At 38.7% G+C, this 20,296-nt stretch overlaps 1 protein-coding gene across 3 annotated transcripts in view; it reads left to right on the top strand.

Annotated features, from left to right (window-relative positions):
• The first annotated feature begins 499 nt into the window (after positions 1-499).
• The window catches only part of ipo4 (importin 4), a 35,003-nt gene continuing 15,206 nt past the window's right edge, over positions 500-20,296 (top strand). The window contains exons 1-17 of one of the 3 annotated variants that reach the window (XM_057824249.1): positions 500-638; positions 714-877; positions 1,047-1,133; positions 4,047-4,133; positions 8,368-8,447; positions 8,536-8,577; positions 8,654-8,783; positions 8,848-9,027; positions 12,493-12,558; positions 12,627-12,728; positions 12,810-12,893; positions 12,983-13,138; positions 13,958-14,011; positions 16,493-16,602; positions 16,688-16,796; positions 16,914-17,043; positions 17,639-17,752. In XM_057824249.1, coding sequence (XP_057680232.1) covers positions 1,068-1,133; positions 4,047-4,133; positions 8,368-8,447; positions 8,536-8,577; positions 8,654-8,783; positions 8,848-9,027; positions 12,493-12,558; positions 12,627-12,728; positions 12,810-12,893; positions 12,983-13,138; positions 13,958-14,011; positions 16,493-16,602; positions 16,688-16,796; positions 16,914-17,043; positions 17,639-17,752 — 1,510 coding nt within the window. In that variant the 5' untranslated portion in view covers positions 500-638; positions 714-877; positions 1,047-1,067. Of the gene's footprint in view, positions 878-1,046; positions 1,134-4,046; positions 4,134-8,367; positions 8,448-8,535; positions 8,578-8,653; positions 8,784-8,847; positions 9,028-12,492; positions 12,559-12,626; positions 12,729-12,809; positions 12,894-12,982; positions 13,139-13,957; positions 14,012-16,492; positions 16,603-16,687; positions 16,797-16,913; positions 17,044-17,638; positions 17,753-20,296 lie in introns of all 3 variants that reach the window. The other 2 variants (XM_057824250.1, XM_057824247.1) reach the window with 2 other exon arrangements.

Below are 20,296 nucleotides of genomic sequence, written 5' to 3' on the forward strand. Positions count from 1 at the left end.
ATTAAATTTTAAGCTGTAATTAACTTGAATAAAAAAATTAATCGTTTGACAGCCTTACTGTATTTTCATCTGTGTGATTTTGACACATTTGATAGTAATTTTCTGCAGAAATTTGAGAAATTCCAAAAGGTTCAGATACTTTTTCATACCACTGTACGCACAACATAATTATGACTATGTACATTAAAAAAAATCTGTTTGGTCTTATTAAAAGTGTACATGCAGGTTATGCTGTTATATCGTCCCTAACAATGTTGAGACCAAACCAACGCCCTTGAATTAGGCTAATATAAAAACATTTTCACTTTGATTTATTTAGGTATTTATTTCCACATTCATTATTAATCAATGACTATTATTGTATTTATTGTCCTTTAAATTGTCACTTTTATTTATTTTGAATTTTGGCAGCTTTTGTCCTTTCCGTCCATCTGTCCGTGACAGAAGAGTCGCTGCACGTAGTCCTCCTGTTCTTAAGGGGCGCTGTTGGCTTTCGTCAGTGTAAGAAAGGGAGTAAAAACGCCGGTCCCTTAAACGCCATTCACGTGTTGGCAGGGACAGCCAGAAGGCAACTGAATGAAACAACTTTCTCCCTTCTAACCTGTCAGAAAGACTAACAGCAACTCAGTTTCATTTTTGTAAGCATACCAACAAGCGGAGTTGTAGTCAACGTGTGAGCAAGTGACATAAATACTAAGACTTTCCTTTGACAGGCGTCACTTGTTTCTGGGGGACCCAGCAATCTCTGTTAGCAACCAGCAAGAGAAGACAACGCAGAGATATTAGATGACCTGTTACTTTTTATAATACTGACAACTCTAGGCAGAAGAAGTTCAGCAAATCCCCCGGCGGATGACAGAGCGTTGCTGTTCAGTAGGTAAGACACAAAAGTCTGACGTTGTAAACATAAATTAGCCACTATGTGACATAAGGGTTTGATGACGGTTAGATATCGATTCCAATGATTTAATAAGGCTTTACCAACTCGGTTATTGTTTTCGCTTGTGTGCGCGCATTGCAACGTGTTGACTTGTTTGCTCTCTTAGAATACTATCAAAAACCCGACAATGACAGAAGAACTTGAACAGATCCTCCTGCGGATGACAGAGCCTGATAATGCTGTTATCCAGCAGGTAAGACATTGTTTACACAATTAAGCTACTATGTGACATAGCCGTTTGTTGTCAAGAGTTTCATATTCGATTTACTTCGTAGGGATTTGTTAACTTGGATACATTTCCAGACATTCCAAGTCCTATAAACTCATTTCAGGGATATGTCTCTTGACCCCTACACAACCTCCCCACCATAGGTGGAGTTTGACACCTGTGGGAGGGGAGGCAAAACATTTTGAAGACCCCGAAGTACAATGTCAGCAGTAAAAATAACTTATAACCAGGGCTGTCAAACGATTAAAATTTTTAGTCGAGTTAATTACGGCTTAAAAAGTAATCGTAATTAATCGCAATTCAAACCATCTGTAAAATACGCAATATTTTTCTGTAAATTATTGTTGGAATGGAAAGATGAGACACAAGATGGATATATACATTCAACATACGGTACATAAGTACTGTATTTGTTTATTATAACATTAAATCAACAAGATTACCATTAACATTCTGTTAAAGCAATCCATAGAAAGACTTGTAGTTCTTAAAAGATAAATGTTACTACAAGTTATAGAAATTTTATATTAAAACCCCTCTTAATGTTTTTGTTTTATAAAAATTTGTAAAATTTTCAATCAAAAAATAAAACTAGTAGCTCACCATTGTTGATGTCAATAATTACACCATGCTCACTCATGGTACTAATCCATAAAATCAGTTGGACCCAAGCGGCAGCAGAAGGCGCCAAACACCACAAAACAAGTAACAAGCTGACATTACACTGTGCTGTCATTTTAGTCTGTTTGAGCGGGGCATGTGCGTCAATTGCGTCAAATATTTTAACGTGATTAATTAAAAAAATTAATTACCGCCCGTTAACGCGATATTTTTGACAGCCCTACTTATAATTCAACCGATACAGATAAATAGTAGTTGGAGGCAAGGACGTAGGTTTGCATAGGGACGGTAGGGACATAACACTAGCAACTTTTCAGAATGCTCAAAATGTCCCCACCAACTTTAAGTAACCTTATTTGAATTGTATAATAAGTTTAGTTATGTAGGTAATTTAGATCGTCTTCCGATATGTTGTAAGCATAGAACCAATTTTTAGTGCATTATTTCAATTATGTTCATACTTACCTTTTCATATGCTGAATGTGCCAGTCCCTTTTTTTTCTTCCCTCAAACGCACATTTGATGACTCACCACACACGCACTCACAGCCCCGACAGAAATGCAACATGTCGACAACCTTCTCCGCCCCATTAGAATTTTTTTTTTCTATCGCCCGTCAGCAGCAGCTACTGTAAGTAATGTAAAAATCAGGGCTGTCAAAATTATGGCGTTAACGGGCGGTAATTAATTTTTAAAATTAATCACGTTAAAATATTTGATGCAATTAACGCACATGCCCTGCTCAAACAGATTAAAATGACAGCACAGGGTCATATGCACTTGTTACTAGTGTTTTTTGGAGTTTTGTCGCCCTCTGCTGGCGCTTGGGTGCGACTGATTTTATGGCTTCAGCACCTTGAGAATTGTGTAATTATCGACATCAATAATGGCGAGCTACTACGATATTTTTTGATTGAAAATTTTACAAATTTTATTAAAACGAAAACATTAAGAGGGGTTTTAATATAAAATTTCTATAACTTGTACTTACATTTATCTTTTAAGAAGTACAAGTCTTTCTATCCATGGATCGCTTTAATGTTAATGCCATATTGTTGATTTATTGTTATAATAAACAAGTGCAGTACTTATGTACAGTATGTTGAATGTATACATCCGTCTTGTGTCTTATATTTCCATTCCAACAGTAATTTACAGAAAAATATGGCATATTTTATAGATGGTTTGAATTGTGATTAATTACCATTAATTAATTTTTAAGCTGTGATTAACTCGATTAAAAATTTTAATCGTTTGACAGCCCTAGTAAAAATACGTCAATGTTGTGGACGTGGGGAACACACCACAAATGTTTCTACCGAAAGTCTGGCCTGGATCAGAGTGAAGCATAAAATGTGTTTGTGTTTTCTACTGTTAACGTTAATTAAACTGAGAGAAATGTAGTGAACCGAGGCTTACCCCCTTCTCCCCAGTTTTGATTTTTATTTTATTTATGTGGTCCTAAAACAACCCAAAGGAGCTTCCACTTTTTGTTGAGTTTGGCTGTGCTTGTGGACAAAAGCAGTAGTGTTTTACCTAAAGGAAGACTCCATTTTTTGTTACACATGAAAATTAATATAAGACAACACAGATTTATTCTGCATTGATCATTTAGCCTATCAATTAATTAGGTTCATTTCTGTGAGAAATGTAGCCCGGACCCCCGTTCGCCCAATTTGTTTGGTCTTATTAATGTCTCGTCCTCAGCAAAAAGTGTACATACAGGTTATGCTGTTATATTGTCCTTACCAATTTTGAGACCAAACCTACGCCCTTTGTTAGGGGGGCAAATAAATTATTTTTGGAGCCAATTTTAATTGGCAGTAAAAGTGGGGAAAAAAATGGCGTAAAACAAATTGAATACCGTAATTTTCGCACTATAAGGCGCACCTGACTATAGGCTGCCACCCACCGAATGTGACTCTAAAACGGCATTTCTTCATAGATAAACCGCACCGGACTACAACCCCTAGCAAAAAGTATGGAATCACCAGTCTTGGGTGCCAATATTTTTGTCCGGCCCAGTTTTTGTTTTGTGGAAAATGATCATGATTATTTTTTTTTCCCCATTCTCTTTTGTGTTTTTTTCATTGCAAGCAAAATGAATGAAGCTATTACTACCAAAGCATTTGTAATTGCAATCATTTTCTGGGATAAATTGAGCATTATCTGACAGAATTGCAGGGGTGTCAATACTTGTGGCCAGCAGTGTATATGCCACTCATACTAAATTGTCATGCGTTGCTCCCCGTTAAGGCCACGATGCAGTTGAAGCAGCTTTTCAAAGACCCAGCCATCATCCCAGCCCTCTGTGCTGTCATGAGTGGCTCTCCAAATCCTCAGGTAGGTGAATGCATGTTTGCTAAGACTTCTTTTGTAACCTGAGAAATGGCCGTTCGTTCAAATGGTCTGTAATTTGAAACAGGGTAGTCTTAACAAGAATGTCAAATTTGAATAAATAAAAATCTGATAGGGTAGCACAGTGGTTGAGTGGGTAGCACGTCCACTTTACAGTTCTGACTGGTTCTAAGGTTTCAATCCCAGGCCCGGGCCTTCCTCCACGGAGGTTGCATGGCCTTAGAAGTCGTGGCCACAAATTTGACTCAAGTTAGCGTAGCGTTACTTCAAAATAATTAATACTCAAGTAAAAGTACTCAAGAAAATGTTATCCAGTAATGCTCAAGTGATGACTAATTGCTTACAGTGTCACTTTTTGAAACAACGGTGTATTTTTTTTCTCAGCACGTCACTTAATACTTGACCATATTAGGCCAGAAAATGCACAAAAGTCATTGAATGTTAACTAGAAAAATATCTACAGAAATGGAACATCACCCATCCATCTAGTGGAAAAATCAGTTCCTAGCATGAACGGCACTCTATTATACAGTGGTATGAAAAGTATCTGAACCTTTTGGAATTTCTCACATTTCTGCAAAAAATCAACCATCAAATGTGATCTGATCTTTGTAAAAATCACGAGGGCTGCAGCTATCGAATATTTTAGTAATCGACTGAAAATTCTATCGATTAATCGAGTAATCGGATAAAACAAATACATTTTTAGGTGAAGAGCAATTATAAATGTACATTGCCTTGCAAATGTATTCGGCCCCCTTGAACCTTGCAACCTTTCGCCACATTTCAGGCTTCAAACATAAAGATAAAAAATTTTAATTTTTTTGTCAAGAATCAACAACAAGTGGGACACAATCGTGAAGTGGAACAAAATTTATTGGATAATTTAAACTTTTTTAACAAATAAAAAACTGAAAAGTGGGGCGTGCAATATTATTCGGCCCCCTTGCGTTAATACTTTCTAGCGCCACCTTTTGCTCCAATTACAGCTGCAAGTCGCTTGGGGTATGTTTCTATCAGTTTTGCACATTGAGAGACTGACATTCTTGCCCATTCTTCCTTGCAAAACAGCTCGAGCTCAGTGAGGTTGGATGGAGAGTGTTTGTGAACAGCAGTCTTCAGCTCTTTCCACAGATTCTCCATTGGATTCAGGTCTGGACTTTGACTTGGCCATTCTAACACCTGGATACGTTTATTTTTGAACCATTCCATTGTAGATTTGGCTTTATGTTTTGGATCATTGTCCTGTTGGAAGATAAATCTCCGTCCCAGTCTCAGGTCTTGTGCAGATACCAACAGGTTTTCTTCCAGAATGTTCCTGTATTTTGCTGCATCCATCTTCCCGTCAATTTTAACCATCTTCCCTGTCCCTGCTGAAGAAAAGCAGGCCCAAACCATGATGCTGCCACCACCATGTTTGACAGTGGGGAAGGTGTGTTCAGGGTGATGAGCTGTGTTGCTTTTACGCCAAACATATCGTTTTGCATTGTGGCCAAAAAGTTCCAATTTTGGTTTCATCTGACCAGAGCACCTTCTTCCACATGTTTGGTGTGTCTCCCAGGTGGCTTGTGGCAAACTTTAAACGAGACTTTTTATGGATATCTTTGAGAAATGGCTTTCTTCTTGCCACTCTTCCATAAAGGCCAGATTTGTGCAGTGTACGACTGATTGTTGTCCTATGGACAGACTCTCCCACCTCAGCTGTAGATCTCTGCAGTTCATCCAGAGTGATCATGGGCCTCTTGGCTGCATCTCTGATCAGTTTTGTCCTTGTTTGAGAAGAAAGTTTGGAAGGACGGCCGGGTCTTGGTAGATTTGCAGTGGTCTGATGCTCCTTCCATTTCAATATGATGGCTTGCACAGTGCTCCTTGAGCTGTTTAAAGCTTGGGAAATCTTTTTGTATCCAAATCCGGCTTTAAACTTCTCCACAACAGTATCTCGGACCTGCCTGGTGTGTTCCTTGGTTTTCATAATGCTCTCTGCACTTTAAACAGAACCCTGAGACTATCACAGAGCAGTTGCATTTATACGGAGACTTGATTTCACACAGGTGGATTCTATTTATCATCATCGGTCATTTAGGATAACATTGGATCATTCAGAGATCCTCACTGAACTTCTGGAGTGAGTTTGCTGCACTGAAAGTAAAGGGGCCGAATAATATTGCACGCCCCACTTTTCAGTTTTTTTATTTGTTAAAAAAGTTTAAATTATCCAATAAATGTTCCACTTCACGATTGTGTCCCACTTGTTGTTGATTCTTGACAAAAAAATTAAATTTCATATCTTTGTTTGAAGCCTAAAATGTGGCGAAAGGTTGCAAGATTCAAGGGGGCCGAATACTTTTGCAAGGCACTGTATATATTCAACATACTGTACATAAGTACTGTATTTGTTTATTATAACAATAAATCAACAAGATGGCATTAACATTATTAGCATTCTGTTAATGCGATCCATGGATAGAAAGACTTGTAGTTGTTCAAAGATAAATGTTAGTACAAATTATAGAAATTTTATATTAAAACCTCTCTTAATGTTTCGTTTTAATAAAATTTGTAAAACTTTCAATCAAAAAATAAACTAGTAGCTTGCCATTGTTGATGTCAATGATTACACAATGTTGCTGAAACCCATAAAATCAGTCGCACCCAAGCGACAGCAGAGGGCGACAAAACATCAAAAAACGCAAGTAACAAGTGTACATGACACTGTGCTGTCATTTTAATCTGTTTGAGCGGGGCATGTGCGTTAAACGTGTCAAATATTTTAACGTGAATAATTTTAAAAAATAATTACCGCCCGTTAACGTGATAATTTTGACAGCCCTAGTTTTCATATTTAAATGAGAATAGTATGTAAACAATGACAGAAGGGGGAAAAATAAGCAAGTGAACCCTCTGCCTAAGGAGACTTAAAGAGCAATTGAAATCAATTTTTACCAAACATTTTAAGTCAGGTGTGTGCCCAATCACTGATGAGTGGTTTAAAGCTGCCCTGCCCACTATAAAACACACGCCTGGTAAGAAATGTCTTGATGAGAAGCATTATCTGATGTGCATCATGGCTCGGTCAAAAGAGCTGTCTGAAGACCTGCGATCAACAATTGTTGATATATGTAAAGCTGGGAAAGGATACAAAACCATCTCTAAAAGTCTGGATTTTCATCAATCGACAGTCAGAGAAGTTGTCTACAAATGGAGAGAGTTTGGCACTGTTGCTGCTCTCCCAAGGAGTGGCCGTCCACCAAAGATGACGCCAAGACATCAGCGTAGAATGCTCAGCGAGGTCAAAAAGAACCCTAGAGTGTCTGCGAAAGACTTACAGAAATCACTGGCACAGTCCAATATCTCAACCATATGTCAAACTATGGCAAGAATGGTATTCATTGGAGGACTCCAAGGAGGAAGCCACTGCGGTCTAAAAAAACCTTGTTGCCCGTTTAATGTTTGCAAAAAGGCACTTGAACAATCCAAAGAGGGGCTGTTTTGCGGCCTGGACAAGTTGCAATCATTAATGGAAGAATGAATTCAAAGGATCTTTTGCAGGAAAACCTGAGGCCATCTATCAGACAGTTGAAGCTAAAAGGAGGATGGATGCTGCAACAAGACAATGATCCAAAACACAGAAGTCAATCAACTTCAGAATGGTTTCAGAAGAACAAAATACACGTTCTGGAGTGGCCAAGTCAAAGTCCAGACTTGAACCTCTTTGAGATGCTGTGGCATGACCTAAAGACAGCGATTCATGCCAGACATCCCAGGAATCTGACTGAACTACAGCAGTTTTGTAGAGAAGAATGGGCCAAGATTAGTACTGATGGATGTGCCAGACTGATCTGGAGCTACAGGAAGTGTTTGGTTGAAGTTATTGCTGCCAAAAGGGGGGGGGGGGCACAATTTGAATGTGATGATTCACTTACTTATTTTTCACCCCTTCTGTCATTGTTTGCATACTATCCTCATTAAAATATGAAAACCTATAAATGTTTGGGTGCTTTTAGTTAAAGCAGACACTGTTTTTTCATCTGTGTGATTTTGACAAAGATCACATTTGATGCTGATTTTATGCAGAAATGGGAGAAATTCCAAAAGGTTCAGATACTTTTTCATACTACTACTGTATGTCATAAGACTTCAAAATTATGGGAAAAAATAGATATGAGTTGATGTTATTTTCATTATTAAGATGGCTGACATTCATGTTTTTGTCCAATAGGTCCGTCAATCGGCTGCAGTGATGCTGCGGCTGAGGGTGAAGAAACAGTGGAGGAAGATAAACTCGGCGGATAGAGAAAGGTCGCCGCCAGTGTTTTTCTCAGAACGTGATTGTGGACTTGAGGATAACAGTTGGTTAAAAAAATGTCGCCGTTTTCTGTTCACGCAGCCTCAAGGCGGTGGTGTTGACGGCGTTCATGCAGGAAGCAGAGTAAGCCTTCTTGGACTTAAGATACGCCATCATAAACCTACATCTGTCTTTACCGTGGTTTTTTTTTGCATCGCAGACACCAAGTGCAGCACTCGCTCGCCCAGTTGTGCGCCATGATGGTCAAATATGAGACCCCCAATAGCTGGCCTGCCCTGCTGCAACTTCTCAATCAAGCCACCAAGAGTGTCAACCCACACGATAGACAGGTTCAGCGCTGAAGGTCCCAACAAACGGCCAAATGACCGACGACTCTTCCATTCCTCCTCACAGGTTGGAATGTTGCTTCTAAACAAAGTGATCGAGTCCAACCCAGAGGCTTTCCAGCCTCACTACAACCAGCTTCTCCAGCTCTTCTCCACCGTGCTTCCGGACCACAACAACCCGACAGCCTTGTACTATTGCATCCTCACCCTTACCGCCATGACTCCGTATACTGGCACCGAACACATGGTGAGACCCAATATTAGTTCCCCGCAGGAATTTGCGATTTGAGCGCATTCCGTGGAAATCGAAATGGTAACTACGCTACGAGAATAACGCGCTACTTCAATGAATGTGGTCTTATCTTTGTCAAAATCACACAGATGAAAAAACTAAAATCACCCAAACATTTGTAGGTTTTCATATTTTAATGAGGATATTATGCAAACAATGACAAGGGGGAAAAATAAGTGAACAATCTAGGGCTGCAGCTATCGATTATTTTAGTAGTCGATTAATCGATGAACTAGTACGAATAATTGAGTAATCGAATAAGGAACATGAAAAATTAAAATACCTGAGCTGAGTCTCAAACGGTATAAAATAGATAAATAAATGAGGACCTATGTACAAAAAAACAAAACAATTGTCTAACTTACATAGCAAAAGTCCACTAGCTTAAATGCTATAAAATGGTAATGTTTTTTTTACAATGCTCTTAACAAATCGTTCAGACACATATATCCACAAAAAACGGCTAAATATATCTAAGACCTAATTTAGGAATGCATTAAAAAACTTGAGCTTAAAAAAAAAAACTTACATTGGTCTTAACAGGGAGCAGTTGGATTGAGCCATGTGAAACGAGGCAGACCAGAGGACGGCGTATCCACCTTAATAAAACGAAATGCAAACACTTCCAAAATAAATCATTAGAACGCCACTTTAATTAAACGACTATTCGAAGCAACAAAATTTAATTCGAATATTTTTTTCTAATCAAAGACTCGAGTTAATCGATTAATCGTTGCAGCACTAGAACAATCACATTCAACACATTCAAAAAACATTCCGACCCATGATGCGCATAAGACAATGCTTCTCATAAAGATTTTTTTTTTTTCTTTAGTTTTCCTTTCAGGCATGACAAATCCAGACAAACATCCAGCATTCATATGTGTTTACATTTAATTGACCCCCTAAAAGAAAAGGGCAGACGGGAGAAGCCGAAGCTTATTGAATCCCGCCCCCAGTATACCATAGGACGCAGAAATTATCGAATAACCATTTTTGACATTTCAGATTGTGTAGTGATTACAAGGCCCCCCCGATTATTAATTCTCCCAATAGTCCTTGTCGATCGTGGCGATGTGCTCGTATGTTGATTAAATCCAGTAGACTAGTTCATAATTCACAGGTTAGTTCATTCAGTTGATTCGATCCAGAAGGTAGGGAATAGCTGAGGACCGATGGCAGGCCATGTCCGCCATACTATTTCGTCGATTTAATCCTCATTGCGGTTTTCATTTCTCGTTGCATTCCGACGAACATTAATCTCCAGGTTTCGCAGCTCCGTAGTAGCTTTAATTACCATTTTGGTTGTGGCAGTGTTGGATGCCGCTAGATCATTCTTCACCTGTAATAAGTCATCACAGGCCTTGTTGAGGCTGGCGTGCACTCCGGTGATAGCGCTGGCCCGAGTAGTGGCCAATTCCACTGATCTCTTTTAGCTTTCCAACACTTTCATGTTGATCCGACGAATCAAGTAGGCTACAAGCCCGTGCAGAAGAATCGCACCCAGCAGCGCAACAAAAAGATGTACATCCTCGATGTCTTCAACTTCAAGTGTGGTCAGACACAGCGGCCACCATTTTCCCCAGCTATCCTCCATATATCCAGACTTGAAAGTCTTTCCCGGGCAGGAGCGTTGTCCAGGTTCAGATTGCATTGTAGAGAAGATCTTGTCCAGGGCACTCAGTGACCAATTAACCAGTTCCATGTCTTTATGGAATGGCACAATAATACTACTATTAAAAGTCAACTGTCGGTACACTTACAGAGCCAAATGAGTATCTGTGCGTGCGATGTCTGGTTGAGTTCTGTATGCATTAGCTTTGACTTCTTTCCTTTCTTTTTTTGTTTTACCCTCCTTTGTTTTGGGTACACTTGGTTTTGTCTGCAGGTTTGGGTTGTCACCTAAACATTATTTTCCTTTCGTACAGTTCTTACCATGACCAATTCTTACCAGGTGTGTGTTTTATAGTGGGTAGGGCAGTCATCAGCAGTGTTGTTAATAACGGCGTTACAATATAACGGCGTTACTAACGGCGTTATTTTTTTCAGTAGTGGGTAATCTAATTAATTACTTTTCTCATCTTGGTAACGCCGTTACCATTACTGGGGACGGAAAGGCATGCGTTACTATGCGTTACTATATTGTTCGAAAAGTCTGAGGGAGACCGACTCACCGAGACGACAGAGCAAAGCAGGAGTGGGGAGGAGGCAAAGTTGTGACGCCGAGAAAACGCGATGCTAGGTAGCTCCAATAATACACGTTGTAGCCGATAGCCTACAAACAAACTACGCCCGCATGTTATGGTAGATATGGTAGACATGGTAGATATCACATGTACTGTATATAGATATAACTAGAGGCAAAATGACAGACATGGCACTAAATGCGTTAGTAGACAGCCGCCATCTTAAAGCAGTAGACTTTTTAGGACGACTCTGTTGGAGAAAACCTTCCAAGCGAACCGAAGTAACTTTTTTAATCTAAAATACTTCTAAATCGGCAAATTCTTGACTTGAATCTATCTTTAAATGATGAAACAGTTTTAAAACTTTCATATGTCGAAAGTAGAGAGAAGGGAACTAATGCAATAATGGGAGCAATTTTAACAACTTTTAACAGTTGATTCAGGGTAAATTAGGGTAAAGAATTGGGCTTGGGCCAATTGTACCAAAAACCTTCACAAAAAACTTCACATAGTGTGGCCAATGTTTTTTTTTGTTGTTTTTTTTTTTTTTGAGGGAAAAAAAAAAAGTAATTATCACCAATTACTTTGCCAAGTAACTAATTACTCTTACGTTCAGGTAATTGAGTTACTAACGCAATTACTTTTTGGGAGAAGTAATTTGTAACTATAATTACTTTTTTTCTGTAAGATTAACAACACTGGTCATCAGAGATTGTGCACACACCTGACTTACATTGTTTGGTAAGAATTGGTTACAATTGCTATTTAAGTCTCCTTAGGCTGAGGGTTTACTTATTTTCCCCCTTCTGTCATTGTTTGCATACTGTCCTCATTAAAATATGAAAATGTATAAATGTTTGGGTGGTTTTAGTTAAAGCAGACACGGTTTTTACATTTGTGTGTTTTTGACAAAGATTAGATCACATTTGATGGTGATTTTCTGCAGAAATGTGAGAAATTCCAAAAGGTTCAGATACTTTTTCATACCACTGTATTTGTTGGGGTTGCATAACACATCCACTAGATGCTGCTGCGGTCCATGGAATGTCATTCCATGAGCAACCAATATTGATCCGTATATGAATCGCATCGGATTATAAGGCGCACTTTCTGTTTTTGAGGAAATTAAAGGCTTTTAGGTGTGCATTATAGTCCAGTAAATACGGTATCCTCTCGCACATGGGCGACTGGTACATTTGCGAATTTGTAAAACTAAAGTTTTTGTTATTTTTAGAGACCGATGCAGTCCATCATCCCGAGTCTGATTGCCGCTCTGAAACAGTTGATCAAAGCTGATGAAGTAAGTTAAATATTCATGGGAAACATTGTGATACAAACTTTATTTAACTTGATTATTTGTTCACTCAGAGTCGAGCCAGTGAATCAATGGAGGTCTTTAATGAGCTAATGGATAGCGAGGTGTCCATCATTTTGCCTCACGTTGAAAGCATGGTTCACTTCTTCTTGGAGGTTGGCAGGTCTTAGGTCGGAGTCATTCGTCAACATCGGCTTAAAATGTTCTGACACCAGAAAATGTGTTGTTGCGGCTAGGTGGGCAGCGACACCAAGCTGACTGACTCGCTGCGTGTCAAAGCGCTCTCTTGCATTGCCTTTCTCATTAAATTGAAGAGCAAGGTGCGGCCATACCTCGGCGAGATGATACCAGTGAAAAAAGTCAGACCGTTTTATTCAACTTGTATTGCCCTCTCAAATGCCGACTGTAGACGGTGCTGAAGAAGAAGCTGCTACTCCCAATTCTTCAGGCAATCTTTCCCATCTTGACTGCAACTCCTCCACCCGGTGAGCAGGACCCAGAGGATGATGAAGATGACGACGGAGATGGCGCCGACAACGATAACCCTAAACATTGTGCTGCTCAGGTCTGTAATAATCGCTGTAGAGTAGCTGAAAATTTGACTATAGTATGAGTAGTGTTACTTAAAAAAAAAAAAAAATCAAGTAAAAGTAGTCATTCAAAAAAAATTTACTCAAGTGCAATGGCGTACCGCAAGCAACACGTCACTTTTGCTCATTAATATTCATGACGTTAGCAATTGTGGCTAGGCGGGTCCAGCTCGCGTTTCTCCCTAATGCTTAATGCATGGAAATAGTGTACGAACGAGATGTTTACTGAGCTAAACCGACCAATTCTGTCTGAAAATGATGTCCCTGGTGCCAAATTCACTGGTAAAGATGTGGAAGAACATACAAGTGGCTTGAGTGTCAAGGGCTGAAAAAGAGCCGACCTGATCCAGTTGCCGTAATTTTCGGACTATAAGCCGCTTTTTTCCTTCATTTTAAATCTTGCGGCTTATAGTCCAGTGCAGTTTATTTGTTGATTTAGTTGTATTAACAGGTAACACTTCATAAGAATTTATAAGACTCAAGACCGTCATAATTTTGACCTAAAACTATCATGGGCATTACTGAATGCTTACGACAGATGTTCGCAAACTATGTCACTAACTTTTTACATCCATTCAATAGTGTGATAATTTGCCGGATAACATTAAATTACATCTGTTATAGTATTCATTAACGCTCATATCAGTGTCATGTCCCCACTATCTTCTTTGGATCGGAAAATTGTAAATGTAATGTGTTCCTAACCACCTCTGATTGTGCCGCTATTTGAAGTGCTGAGGCACTTGTGGATATAAGTAAAAACTTAATGAAGTATTGTACTTGTTAATGTACAGGTGATTGACACCATGGCGCTCCATATGCCACCAGAGAAGCTCTTTCATCATTTGGTGAGTGATTCTTTTAGTCTGGGGGGTACAATCTATATTACTTTTGTTTTATACATCTTTATATACTTTATGGTGGAAAACACAGACAAGGCTGAAAAAGCAGTTTCTGCTCTTGCACCCCTCTTTAAAAAAATAGCTGTATTTTAAGCCAAAAAGAACTGTTTGATTGAACAATATGTCTATATGCTGCCGTAGCAGATTCATCGCGCATTTAAGCCCCCGAACTATTTTTATTTTGTCCGTTTTACCCTGGAAACCCCCGCGTACAGACGTCGCGCAACCGCTTTTGTTTTAACCCAGCCATAAAACTAAGGTAATTAATTATATTTATTATTCAAAATGTCTGTCATTTTTAGCTGAGAATCATTCATTGATGTCTAATATTTTGTTTAAATAAAAAATGACTTTAAAAAATTATTCACTTGCATATTGTCAACTTTTTAACAAATGACGTCACAATAAAAAAAAAAGGCGTCTGTAAAAAAGTGACGGATATCTACCTCATAACTATCGCTTAATTGTATTTTTTTTTTGTTACTGTCGCATTTTTCCGATGTGTTAGGTGATAAATAATCGATCCAAACAAAGAAAAATTGGAAAAAAAAAAACATTTAAAAGGGTAAATATATGGGAAAAGAAATCTCGAGCACTCCTTGATGTCTGCGATATCTGCATCGTGACCCTTGTTATATTACCATGTTTCACCCATAAAATCCCCCCAAAATCCGGCTGTGGCCATTCACAGCTGTGTCTTGACACTTTGTGATACATGCTACATGGAGTTTTTGGATCAAAAAGAGGTAAGTATGTGATAATCTCATTAAAATCATCGCGTCTTTAGTTATGCTCTCACCTCCAGTTAATTTTGCTGTTTAATTTTTTTTTTAAATGCCCTCCTGTTCAAAATGTTTCTTCACCAAGAAAATTGAGATCTTAAGCTTTCCAATGATATCACACATGCATATCGGACAATTTTGAAATTTGGCCAAATTGGGGGTCTCAGAGCAGAACTTCAAGTCACCTGAGTGTTTTCCGCCAGATATATATATATATATATATATATATATATAAGGGCTGTCAAACGATTAAAGTTTTTAATCGAGTTAATTACAGCTTTAAAATTAATCGTAATTAATCACAATCGCAATTCAAAGCATCTCTAAAATATGCCATATTTTTATGTAAATTATTGTTGGTAAGACAAGACACACGACGAATATATACATACAACATACTGTACATCAGTACTGTATTTGTTTTATTGTAACAATAAATCCACAAATGGCATTAACATTCTTTGTTAAAGTGATCCACGGAAAGAAAGACTTGTAGTTCTTAAACGATAAATGTTATAGTTACAAGTTATAGTAATTTTATATTAAAACCCCTCTTCATGTTTTCGTTTTAATAAAATTTGTAAAATTTTAAATCAAAAGTAGAGTTAATATAATAATAATAAAAATAAAAATAACAATAATAAAAAAAAGAGTGAAAAGTTTTACGTGTATTTTGCATCGCTATTTTGATATAGAATGCCAGTTCATTTTGCATTGTTGTTTAACTGTGTGTCAGAATAGGGCCTCATTACTATAGACTGAAGTGCTTTTCTTTTTGTGAACATTTTTTTTTTTTTTTTGAGAGATAGGAATATTATATTTGTTGTGCTTTTACTAAACGATACTTATGTTTGTTGTGAAGGAGAAGCTTATGCCAATAAACTGCGCGGCCCAAAGAACGCCTGTGTCCACTCGCCTTTACTGTATAACATATACAGTGGGGAGAACAAGTATTTGATACACTGCCAATGTATCAAATACTTGTTCTCCCCACTGTATCTGTACATATCTTACCCAAAATAAAACAAGAGAGACATAATTGCCACTGAAAGAAAGAAAACTTACCGAAATATGTGTGGAGCACAAATAGCAATTTGCATTGCATTGTGAATCCAGCATAAACGTCTCACAACTACTAATTCTCCCACGTTTAGAAGACAAAACAAGAGTATGGAACGGCGCTGCCCCCAAGCGGCCGGTGGCATTCTCTTCACTCTAAATGTCCATAAACGGCCTCATTGTAATGTTTGAGGCAATATGCCAGCGGGTCAGTCATTGCATGCGTTAATTGCGTCAAATATTTTAACATGATTAATTTAAAAAATAAATTAACGCCCGTTAACGCGATAATTTTGACAGCCCTAATATATATATATATATATATATATGGCTCCAGGGAGCCACTAGGGCACCGCTGGAGCCGCATGCGACTCTAGAGCAGCTGGTTGCTGGTCCTTGCTCTTGTCCAAGAAATTAGTTCACAATGAAATTTAATTTAAAAATAACAAAACAAGTACATTTTTCTGAAAAAATAGCTGCAAGCCAACAACATTCAATTCAAAATATGCCATACACTGTGTTGTACACATCATAAGAATCCTGAAATATTTCATCGGATTTGTGATCATGTTTTTATGCACCATAGATGCCACTGACTCAGGCCTGCCTGGCCAGTAATGACCCCTATCAAAGGAAGGGGGGACTCATGTGTCTCGCCGTGCTGGCTGAAGGATGCGCGGATCACATCTGCTCCAAGTAATCTTAGATTTTAATACGTCATACTTTTTTGTCCGAGATCACGGACTAAACATAATCTGCGTTTAAACCAATGTTATTGCAGCATGCTGTCATCGGTGCTGCAGACCGTTTGCCAAAGCCTTTCGGATAGCGATCAGGTGGTTCGCATCGCCGCACTCTTTGCGCTGGGACAGTTCTCGGAACATTTACAGGTATACTTTTTTTGGTGTGGTTTTATTTTTAAGTCTGCTTCACCGAAGGACTTCCCAACTGTACATCTGCGTTGAAACGTTCTGATTTGCGCGCGTATCCCTCCCTCCTTCCCTCAGCCCGAAGTGAGTAAACATTGCGAAGAATTGATGCCTTTGCTTCTCGGCTACCTTTCGTCCTTGAACCAGGCCAAGGTTGGCCATGTCACAAAAGCCTTTTATGCGCTGGAGAATTTCATGGAGAACTTGGGTAAGCTGTTATCTAGGGGCACGTGCAGAAGTATGGGGACGGCTCCAATTTTACGCACCAAATTTCTCTGTGATGTCAAATGTAGAGAATTGTGAATTGATAAGGTGCTATAAAGTTTGAGGGAAAGAGTGCAGTTTCCAATGAGTCTGCATGATACACAGTTCTATATTGACTAGATGCACAAATATGGCGACCGCTAACAAATGTTGGCTTCCAGTCTCAATCTGATTTGGTGGTTTAAACAAATCCGGTGTAGGTACACTATCCTCTTCCCCTCACTATCCACTCGCTCTCGCTATATGATTGGCCGAAGAGTTGAAATGCTCTCCTGTGAAATGCCTGTTTAAAAATGTTCCCGTTGTTACTGCTTGCGTTCGCTTAAAAGTGCCCATTTAAAAAGGAAAAGCGATGGATGATACTACACACAGAGCGTATTATTAACAAGTGTTAAAGTTATATAATCATAAAGCGAGAATAAAGAACGTCACTGACAAGCGCAGGCCCCCGCGAGTGGATAGTGAGGGGAATAGGATAGTGCGCCTACACCGGACTCTGAATGTCAAGCATGTTTGAAGTATATTTTAATGTAAAACAGGATCGGATATCGAGCCTTACCTTCCCACACTGATGGACACCATGTTGTCTGCCCTCAACAACACTGACAGCCTGAAAATCAAAGAACTCACTGTGTCTGCCATCGGGGCCATTGGTAAGCGTTGCTTTTTTTTTCTTTCCGTAAGACCCTCTAAACCAAGTTTCAATACTTGTCATGCTTGCATGTACACTGCTGGCCAGAAAGATTGGCACCCCTGCAATTCTGTCAGATAATGCTCATTTCTCCCAGAAAATGATTGCAATGACAAATGCTTTGGTAGTAATATCTTCATTTATTTTGCTTGCAATGCAAAAACACAAAAGAGAATGGGAAAAAAAATAAAACATTATTATTTTACACAAAACTCCAAAAATGGGCCGGACAAAAGTATTGGCACCCTTTGGAAAAATCATGTGATGCTTCTCTAATTTGTGTAATTAACAGCACATGTGGCACATAACAGGTGGTAGCAATAACTTAATCACACGTGCAGCCAGTTAAAATGGATTAAAGTTGACTCAACCTCTGTCCTGTGTCCTTGTGTGCACCACATTGAGCATGGAGGAAAGAACGACCAAAGAACTGGCTGAGGACTTGAGAAGCAAAATTATGAGGTAGCATGAGCAGTCTCAAGGCTACAAATCCATTTCCAAAGACCTGAATGGTCCTCTGTCTACAGTGCGCAGTGTTATCAATAAGTGTAAAGCCCACGGCACTGTGGCTAACCTCCCTAGATGTGGACGGAAAAATTGACGAGAGATTTGAACGAAAGATTGTGCGGATGGTGGGTAAAGAACCTCGACTAACATCCAAAGAAGTTCAACCTGTCCCGCAGTCCGAGGGTACAACAGTGTCATCCGTCGGCGTCTGAATGAAAAGGGACTCTATGGTAGGATACCGAGGAAGACCCTACTTCCGACCCAGAAACATGAAAAAGCCAGGCTGGAGTTTGCCAAAACTTAACTGAGAAAGCCAAAAACGTTTTGGAAGAATGTCGAGACAAAAGTAGAGCTTTTTGGGAAAAGGCATCAACATAGAGTTTACAGGAAAAAAACGAGGCTTACAAAGAAAAGAACACGGTCCCCACAGTCAAACATGGCAGAGGTTTTGGGGTTGCTTCGCTGCCTCTGGCACTGGACTGCTTGACCGTGTGCATGGCATTATGTGTTAATCTCCAATAAAACGCACGTTGCAATTTTATACCTTTATTTGTCGCTCTCAACAGCCATTAGTACTTTTTCGGCAACAACCGCCAAAACACAATAACGGGCACATTCACTTACGTCACAATTATGTGCTCCAAAACCAAATGCGAACACCCAATTCAAACAATAACCATAAACCACTAACGAATTAAACTTAATGTTATGAAGTCTGAAGACTACCAACAAATTTTGCAGCATAATGTAGAGCCCAGTGTGAGAAAGCTGGGTCTCCCTCAGAGGTCTTCTGGCAGGACAATGATCCAAAACACACTTAAGAAAATGGTTTGAGAGAAAGCACTTCTAAAGTGGCCAGCAATAAGTACAGACCTGAATCCAATGGAACACCTGTGGAGAGATCTGAAAATGGCGCCCTTCAAATCTCAGAGACCTGGAGCAGTTGGCCAAAGAAGAATGGTTTAAAATTCCAGCAGAGCATAGTAAGAATCTCATTGATGGATACCGGAAGCGGTTGTTCGCAGTTATTTTGTCTAAATATTTTTCTACCAAGTATTAGGCTGAGGGTGCCAATACTTTTGTCCGGCCGATTTTTTGAATTTTGTGTAAAATGATAATGATTAAAAAAAAAAAAAAATCATTCTCTTTTGTGTTTTTTTTTCATTATAAGCAAAATAAATGAAGATATTTCTACCAAAGCATTTGTAACTGCAGTCATTTTCTGGGAGAAATTGAGCATTATCTGACAGGATTGCAGGGGTGCCAATACTTTTGGCCAGCACTGTATATCCCACTCTTTGCTGTGTGCTCCTGTTTAATGCAAAAATACTGTGCACACTCTGAAAATGAGAGCGCCACTGCCACCCACTGAGTGGATTTGCAATTACCGTATTGGCCCAAATATAAGACGGCCCTTATTATAAGACGACCCCCTCTTTTTCAAGACTCAAGTTTGAAAAAGACTTTTTGAACACCAAATGAATTTTTATACAGAAAATAATTACAGTACATCCGAAACAAATGATTATAACAATATATTTGAGAGAAAAAGCATGTTATTTTGCCTCATTCAAATCTTTATGTCTCAACATTTAAATATGTAAAGTAAACTAAAGTGCAATTACATTCGTAAATGAATGACTTCTGGTTTTTGAAATGTAAATAAACCAATCTATTGTGATATAACATCAAAATTGCAATAACTGCATTAACCATCAAAGTGAAGTATAACTGTTGTCTTGAAACAAATCTGAATCAGGAAAAACATTGTGATAAAATCATGCATACTAGTTAAACTAAAAAGAGTAGCTGAGATCTGTCATGACTAGTGCTGTCAAACGATTAAAATTTTTAATCGAGTTAATTACATCTTAAAAATTGTAATTAATCGCAGTTCAAACCATTTATAAAATATGCCATATTTTTCTGTAAATTATTGTTGGAGTGGAAAGATAAGACACAAGACGGATATATACATTCAACATATCATACATAAGTA

This window comes from Corythoichthys intestinalis, chromosome 20 (assembly GCF_030265065.1).
Source record: "Corythoichthys intestinalis isolate RoL2023-P3 chromosome 20, ASM3026506v1, whole genome shotgun sequence".
NCBI lineage: Eukaryota > Metazoa > Chordata > Actinopteri > Syngnathiformes > Syngnathidae > Corythoichthys > Corythoichthys intestinalis.